The 9,052-nt window shown below is 42.6% G+C and overlaps 1 protein-coding gene across 1 annotated transcript in view; it reads left to right on the forward strand.

Moving 5' to 3' along the window:
• The window catches only part of SYNPR (synaptoporin), a 175,586-nt gene extending 167,295 nt beyond the window's left edge, over positions 1-8,291 (forward strand). Inside the window, exons 5-6 of the mRNA XM_073350984.2 lie at positions 6,252-6,443; positions 7,904-8,291. Of these exons, the coding sequence (XP_073207085.1) occupies positions 6,252-6,443; positions 7,904-8,188 (477 nt within the window). The 3' untranslated portion in view covers positions 8,189-8,291. The remainder of the gene's footprint in view (positions 1-6,251; positions 6,444-7,903) is intronic.
• The last annotated feature ends 761 nt before the right edge of the window (positions 8,292-9,052 follow it).

The raw sequence follows: 9,052 nt of genomic DNA on the forward strand, positions 1-9,052 counted from the left end.
ACTAGATAAGTTCATGGAGGAGAGGTCCATCAATGGCAATTAGCCGGGATGGGCAGGGATGGTGTCCCTAGCCTCTATTTGCCAAAAGCAGGGAATGGGAAACAGGGGATGGATCACTTAATCATTACCTGTTCTGTTCATTCCCTCTGGGGCACCTGGCACTGGCCACTGTCGGCAGACAGGATACTGGGCTAGATGGACCCAGTGTGACCATTCTTATGCATATGCTCTAAAGTCTGCTATGTGATTGTGCCTATCTTAACATACATAGGTACAAATGTTGCTGTTGTTCATCAAAGTATCCCTCGATGCCATCAGACTTGGTGACCTCCCGCAACACTGAAGTGTGGAAGGTGGCAACACTCATGGCAAAGTAGCGTTTGTGAATTTGACTGCCATTGGTTTGAGAGATGCTCTTGTTCTTGTATTTTGAGGGCAGTGGGGTGAATGCCATAGTCACTCCTATGACAGCTCATTTTAAGGTTTTATCCTCTAGTACATGCTGGCAACAAACTTCCACACCATTAACCAATAAACAGAGGCTGAGTTTTCATTGAGGCGTCCTAGGAATCAGGCCATCTCCACACTGATCATTGCACTGTGGGACAGGAGCTGGAGGGCTGTTTGCACCATGTGTGCTAACACGATAGTGAGATCCATCCACACGGAAAGGATTAAGGCTACAAAGATTGAGCATCAATTGCTGTTCGTCCTGGTGAAGCATAGTCTATGTGGCATGATTGTAAACAGATTGGAGCACCTGGGAGAGATCTACAACTATTATGAATTGGTGTAGCTTCAATAGAGCCATGCTGATTGGCACCCGCTAAAGATGTGGTCCTGTGTGTGTGCATGCAAGTTGCATGTCAGTAGATTAACAGGGAGCAAATGGAATTTAGCATCTTCAACTTAAACAGGTGCTCCCTGATGTGTTGTAAATATTTACATATATTTTGTCAAACCAAGACATCTATGGAGTGGGCACTAATGAATGGAAATGCTACAGAGAATCTAAAAGCTTTTCTTGAAAACAAGGGAGAGTTACTGTCTCTTTGCAGTTAAGAGTGATACGTTTTTCTTTGTGAGATGGATAAAGGAGAGTTAAATGCATGTAATGAGCAGGTACTGAATTGCACATAAAACTTAGACAAACTTGCTAGGGTTGGTACAATGGGTGGAGGATGTTCTACAGTTTTTTGTCGGTTCAATTTGTGTGGTTTTTGCATCTCTCTCTCTCTCTGAAATGGTTCTAATAAGTTCCAGTTTCAAGTTGAAATTTTGCATTTTCCAAATTTCACAAGGAAGTGCTGTGGTAGCGATCTTTGGCTATTTTGGGCTGGGGTGGGGGGTGGGAAGACCAATGGGAGAGCTTCTGTTGTTGTTGACTGACTCAGAGCTCACCAAATTCAGATACTTCCTCTGAGAAATTCATTCACAGTAACTTCTCCTAACCCTCTTAGCCACCTGAGCTCAATTTAGACAGCAAGGGACCCAGAATCAATACTATGAGACTAATGTGATCAATCACAACAACGATTGCAGTGCAACTTGAAATTTGAAAAACAGTAATGCGGCACAAGTTTGACACCAAAAAATGTTTCTCAGTCATAATAGAAAAGATAAATCATGTAAAATTTCATTGAAAAAAAATAAAATGTCATAAAAGTGCTCCAATTAGGAATTTTTTTGCCAAACTCAGAACCAGACAACAAACTATTGTGCTATGAATATTAAATGCAATTCTTAACATTACCCTCTTGGATCTGCCCAGTATATTTTAATTCAAGATTTCTGCTTTCCCAGACTGTGCAGCACTTGCCTCTTTCCCAAAGGCACCTGCTGGAAAACAGCCGAGTGTATGAGCTGAGATTTGAGAGAGAAACTTTGCAATGATGAGTGAACGGTAACCATGCAACAATACACGTTGGAGTGATCCATAGACATCGTTGAGGGCTAGCTACTAAAAACGCTTATTTTGTTCCAAAGAAAAAAATTGCTCAGGGGATATTAAACATTCAAAATGTAAGATTTGTTTTAGAATGCAGAAACTCAGGCTTTAACTACGAAGGAGAAATCTTCATGCTAAGCATTAAACTCAAGAATAACTTAGCTTGAAATTCTCTCTTATTTTCAGCATGTTGTTATCTTGTAGCTCTGCTCCTCCTGGAGCTGTGCAAACATTCAGCCAGAAGCCCAAACCCACTTGAAATCAGAGTGGGTTCAGGTTCTAGCCAAAACCACAAAGGTCAGCCCAGACTGACAAACCTTTGGTAGACATAAGGTTGTTCTACTTACGCAATTGTTCCTTTCTACCCAGCTAGTCATGTCTTCAAAGTCTTGGGACCTTGCATCCTGGTCTCCAAGGACGCTGGGACCTGCCTCTCTTCTGTGGCCTGCTAAAGGTGTCAATTAAAACACACATTGTATTACCCTCTTGGCCTGCAATGTAGACAATCCGTTTGGCTTCAGGCATGACTCACCTTTTCTGGTATTTAGAATGGGGCAATGGTTTTTACTCAGCACCCTGGTTCCCAGAGCCCCACCTTCTGACATTCTCCTTCTGGCTGTTGTGCCTGTCCTCCTGTACGTTTTCTCCCCATGCTCTGTGCCCCAGTTTGGAGCGGCATTTTTCTGTATCCCTCTCCCTAGATCGGGGTCTCATTTTACAACCTCGGACTGCCTTGCCCTTTGTACCACCTGCTGTAGAGTGACGTTTGACCAAATCACGGTTAGCCTGCACCGGCTTAAAACCTGTTTGTGTTAATACATTCCCAATCCAAAGCATCTGTGCCGCTGCAGAACAATCGCACAGGATTCGACAAACTGCAGCTCAGGGATCCAGCACATTTCAGCTGACTGTGTTGTCCGCTCTTGTTCCAAATGACGCTAGAGAAAGGAAAGGGATTAGCCAACACACCTGATTGATAGTGAACACTACACTAGCTCTGAAAAGTCTCTGGCTGGAGGCACCTGCATGAAGTGCTTTGCCAGTTGTTAAGCTTTCCTTTCTTAGCAAGCTTAATCTTCATTATCAAGTTAGTTTCACTCAATTTGCTTCTACCCGCCTCAGATTTCTACCCAATGTTATTAAAAAAAAAACCCTTGACTTCCTCGGCTTGATTTAATTTCCAAGGTATTAAAATTCTGGCAGAATTAAGAAAAACAAATTATGCTTAATAAAAAAGGCTTGGATTGGAACCCCATGTGACATTTTATGTGCAATTTTGGTGTGCAATTAGATTACATACCAGGCCCTGTAAGAGTGGACCTCAGTAAATAAAATGCAAGTTGTACTAAATGTCAATTTAGCAATTATCTCACCAGTTTCAGCCCCAGTTACGATTTTTCAGGAAGATGTTTGCCTTTAAACCATACCCATAGGAGCTAGAGTGTGGGGTTTTTTTACCACTTAAGCTTCAAAGAATAACATCTTTTGCTTGAGAATAAATGAATTGCTCTCAGGCCCAGCGTTTTTACCCACCATGAAGCCCCTGGGTGTTGATATATTTGTCATCAATTCCGTAACACAAGTGTCAAGAGAATTCCTCTTGGTAGCAAGAAGCAAGGTCAGTGTAAATCAAAGCATTGTAGCGTGGCCATTTAGCTGCTGCAGTCCTGTATGTGTCAGAAAGGTTTGCCATTAAAAAAATGTAGCTAGCTTTTGGCATTCTATTGAGGTGCAGTAAATTTAATCCTGTTTGTGAGGGTGAAGAAATCGCTTCCTCATTATTTCTTGTAAGGGTGGCTTAGGGATTTGAGTGGCTTCCAGTGTTAAAAGGACACGGGGGGGGGGGGCGCTACTGAGGAGGTGACCCTCCTCTAAATTTAAAAATCACTTATGCTTTGCATGTCAGCCCACCATACTGCACTTTGTATTGCGTTCTTTCATGTCCAGTCATATCTCCCTTATAGGTTAAGGCCGGAGGGAGGCGAAAGGGCAAGAGAGGGAAAGCAGCCTGCATGGGAGATGGTGGGATACCGAGACACAATCATGTAATGAGTTGTGCGTTAGACTCGCAACACGTCAACCATCTGCTGCAGACTGACAGATGGGATGAACAGTGACAGTAGAATGGCTCCTTAGTTTTAGCAGGACATAAAAAGCTTGAAAAATAACACTTTTTTTTCCTCCCGAGACCCACACAGTAGCAATAGAGTTTGGTCACTTGTTCCTGTAAAAAGTGAGAGTGTGTATGTGTATAGGCATATCCATAACAGAAAACTGGCAAAGCAGTTCAGAATAAATGCAGTTTCGGTCATTAGTGAGACTCATAAAGCCCTGAAGTTCATTCTCTTGTGGCCTCACATTGACAGGAAGTAGGTAATGGTGCTTGGTACCTTGCAGAATCAAGCCCTTGGAACGTTTTTGTTTGGTTGGTTTGCTGTTCCTAGTAGTAACGGGCTAGTCAGCTTCAGAGGGCGCTCAGCTGAAACACTGATGCACAATGACAGCATTTTGCAAAGGAACCCCTAAGCACACAGCATATGGTAACTGAGCTAAAATGAAGAAGCATTTTGTGGAACTGCTTGTATGGCCAGACTGAGAGTTCAGCTCTTACATCTAAATCAGGGCCAGATTTACAAATTCACTCACCACCCAGCAGCCTGCGTTGTGACACTGAGGGACAGATTTTCAAGATAGTTCAGCATCCAGCAGGCTGGATAGATTCTTCTGAAAATCTGGCCACTTACTTAGAAACTTAAATTGGATCTGTGCTCATTTCATTGAATCATAGAATATCAGGGTTGGAAGGGACCTCAGGAGGTCATCTAGTCCAACCCTCTGCTCAAAGCAGGATCAATCCGCCACTAAATCATCCCAGCCAGGGCTTTGTCAAGCCTGACCTTAAAAACCTCTAAGGAAGGAGATTCCACCACCTCCCTAGGTAACGCTTCACCACCCTCCTAGTGAAAAAGTTTTTCCTAATATCCAACCTAAACCTCCCCCACTGCAACTTGAGACCATTACTCCTCGTTCTGTCATCTGCTACCACTGAGAACAGTCTAGAGCCATCCTCTTTGGAACCCCCCTTCAGGTAGCTGAAAGCAGCTATCAAATCCCCCCTCATTCTTCTCTTCTGCAGACTAAATAATCCCAGTTCCCTCAGCCTCTCTTCATAAATCATGTGCTCCAGCCCCCTAATCATTTTGTTGCCCTCCGCTGGACTCTTTCCAATTTTTCCACATCCTTCTTGTAGTGTGGGGCCCAAAACTGGACACAGTACTCCAGATGAGGCCTCACCAATGTCGATTAGAGGGGAACGATCACGTCCCTCAATCTGCTGTCAATGCTCCTGCTTATACAGCCTAAAATGTCATTGGCCTTCTTGGCAACAAGGGCACACTGTTGACGCATATCCAGCTTCTCGTTCACTGTCACCCCTAGGTCCTTTTCTGCAGACCTGCTGACTAGCCACTCAGTCCCTAGTCTGTAGCAGTGCATGGGGGTCTTCCGTCCTAAGTGCAGGACTCTGCACTTGTCCTTGTTGAACCTCATCAGATTTCTTTTGGCCCAATCTTCTAATTCCAATCGTCCCTCTGTATCTTATCCCTACCCTCCAGCCTATCTACCACTCTTCCCAGTTTAGTGTCATCTGCAACCTTGCTGAGGGTGCAATCCACACCATCCTCCAGATCATTAATGAAGATATTGAACAAAATCGGTCCCAGGACTGACCCTTGGGGCACTCCGCTTGATACCGGCTGCCAACTAGACATGGAGCCATTGATCACTACCTGTTGAGCCTGATGATCTAGCCAGCTTTCTATCCACCTTATCATCCATTTATCCAGCGCATACTTCTTTAACTTGCTGGCAAGAATACTGTGGGAGACCGGATCAAAAGCTTTGCTAAAGTCAAGGAATAACATGTCCACTGCTTTCCCCTCATCCACAGATCCAGTTATCTTATCATAGAAAGCAATTAGGCTAGTCCAGCATGACCTTCCCTTGGTGAATCCATGCTGACTGTTCCTGATCACTTTCCTCTCCTCTAAATGCTTCAAAATTGATTCCTTGAGGACCTGCTCCATGATTTTTCCAGGGACTGAAAGTCTCTACCTAATTGGGGGCAATGAGCACTTTTGAAAATTCTGTCTGTGGGTTAAGACCACCATATTATTTCCAGGAAATACAAAGCTCTCTTTCTGTCCTATAATCTGAAGTTTGATTTGTTGATACATTTCCTCTGATGCTTTCGCTGCCCAGTTGACCCATCTATCTAATGCTTTTGTCTCATCTGGTTTTACAGGACTTCATCGTGACAGTGGTCTTCTCCTTCTTGTGGCTGGTGGGTTCGTCTGCTTGGGCCAAGGGACTGTCTGATGTAAAGGTTGCTACTGATCCAGACGAAGTGCTATTACTGATGTCGGCTTGCAAACAGCAGTCTAACAAATGCATGCCTGTGCGCAGCCCTGTTATGTCAAGCTTAAATACTTCGGTTGTAAGTAGATCTGTTTATTTTTTTTACTGTCAGGCAATGAAAGTGTGTGCACGTATTTTCAGCTCTCCAGACATACAGATTGGGCCACATCCTCAGCTGGTATAAATCAATGTAGGTCCACTGGCTTCTTTGGAAGTTCCTAAAATGTTGCCAGTGATTTGACTGAAAATGCTGCCTCACTGAGATAGTTACCATGGAGAAAAATTATAGACTGACTTACAGGTAGTTTCATTCAACAGTCAGCTCGCTTTGGAAGTGAACATTGGGAATACACCTATAAAATAAGTGTGATTTTATGAATGTATATCCCACATGTGTGGTGCTCTAATGTGCAGAATATTTATGCCATACCGAGGTAGATATGGCCCCTGCACCAAAGATCTTCCGGACCAAGGTTCCAATGCTTAGCTAAATTTTGAACCGCCAACAAGCCATTTCCCTTCCTTTGACACTCCAGCTTTTGCTTATTTATCCATCTGGATGCTCATCCCCATGCATCCAGGATCTAAGCCAGACCGTCCATAAGAGCACCCTTCCATACACCCCACCAGTAATTCAGTATCTGCTTGTGTATTGCCTTCTCCTGCAAAGGCGTTTTCTTCAGCGGCAATGAGCTCTGCAGATGGAACATCAAAGCCCAGCAAAGGTGGCTGCAGCGGCAGCATCGGGATGAGACACAAAATCCGGAATTAGTACGGTGCACGCTCGCACTGCCTTTCCTGGGGGCCATGAAGGGTCTCTTTGCTTTCAGCTTCAATCTACCATCACATGTTGAAAAAGAAACACTCTGTCTTTGTCTTATGTAGAGCTGGGAGGAAAATGGTCTTCCTGCCCTGGCAAAATGTTCACGATTTAGACATTTTTTTCTCTATTCAGGTTGGGTCAATTGAAATTTTGTTTCGATTTTGGCTTTAATTTTTACTTTGAATTCCTAAGCCAAGTCATTTCAAAGCGAGAAGCAGGACTGTTCATTTAGAAAAGGGCGAGGGTGGGTGGGGGGAGAACATTTTGACACATAAAAAAAAAATTGAAATTTGTCAGACTGGCCCGTTCCCATACAAAGTTTAAGTTTCAGCAAATTATGAGTGCCTCTAACACTAATTAATATTACAAAGACGACAGCAAAACCTTCAACCACCAACCCAACAAAATAGGCAAGGCTTTCCCTCCCAACTCCCATCCCCTATAAACCACCATCCCCATCAAGCCCCAACTGGTTTAGCTAACTGGGCAAAAAGATGGGCTTTACAGCCTCAGTCCTTGACTATTTTGGGGTAGGCATGGACCCCTGTTTCACAGCTGAGCATGTAGCTTCCTGAGCCTTTTGGGAAGGGTTGTCTTTAAATTGCCTTTGCTCATTTCATTAAAAGAAGTGTATTGGATAAAGCTGAACATTACATATATACTGGGCCACAAAAATCATGCCTTTGTACTCATGAATTGCTTTGATTCTTGTTTAGGTCTTTGGATTCTTGAACTTTATTCTCTGGGCAGGAAATATTTGGTTTGTTTTTAAGGAGACTGGGTGGCATTCCTCAGGCCAGAGGCACCCTCCAGACACCATGGAGAAACAATCAAGCAGCTATAACCAAGGTGGTTATAATCAAGACAACTATGGTCCAACTGGAGGATATAACCAACCTGCAGGCTTTGGCCAACAAGCCAACTATGGCCAAGTGGGTGAATATGGCCAGCAACAGAGCTATAATCAGAGTGGGCCCACCTCATTTGCCAATCAAATTTAGCATTCACAGAATTTGCATTCCTACACCCCTTATATGTAGACAGTGTAACAACACTAGGTTTCAGTGGCACCAGATTTGTAAAGAAAGTTTAAATAAATTAATACTCCAAGAGAGTATGTAATGTAAATCAAAGATCTAATGGTACCTATTGAAGCAGATGGTGGTGGCTAGTTTGTTATTTTTGTCACTAGACAACTGATGATGATGTATTCATCACAGGTGGTGAACTGAAGTATTGTTGTATGTATTGTATAGATAACTTTATGGTAGTTTGTATGTGTACTAAAATGGTAAAAGCATTTTGTAGCCTTAAGTCTGTATTGTGTAATATGCATAACATAATGAAGTAGAATAGAATTTTTCTTCTGCATTTTGGTGAGAAACAGAAGTGTTTTATTCTGATTTCTAAAGATTATTCAGTATATCATGATGCATGTAACATTACTCCTAAATTTTCAAGACTGCCTGTTTGTAATGCTTTAGAGCGTTTGTTTTTAGTATATTTTTTCCAGAGGAATTTTTTTAATTATTATTTTGATTAACCAGTTCCTGTGTGACTTAGTGCATGGATAAGCAGTTTCACACCAACAGAATGTTTTGGACCCTGTATATGGAACTTTTCAATTTCTGCCACTCCTTTTTTTGTTAAATGTATGTTTAAGAAAATGTATGTATATTTTATATATTTTGCAGAATTGGGTATATGGCTTACCCAAGTTCTGAATGCTCTGTAACTAAAATGTTTTTCCTTGAGAGAGCATTCAGTAGCATAAATGGTACCTGACCAATGTTTATTCCGGTTAACTAAGCTCAGTATTCATTCTATAAATCACTATTTCTATTGATGTTTTGTGAAAATTTTAA

Source organism: Lepidochelys kempii, chromosome 7, assembly GCF_965140285.1.
Source record: "Lepidochelys kempii isolate rLepKem1 chromosome 7, rLepKem1.hap1, whole genome shotgun sequence".
Taxonomy (NCBI): domain Eukaryota; kingdom Metazoa; phylum Chordata; order Testudines; family Cheloniidae; genus Lepidochelys; species Lepidochelys kempii.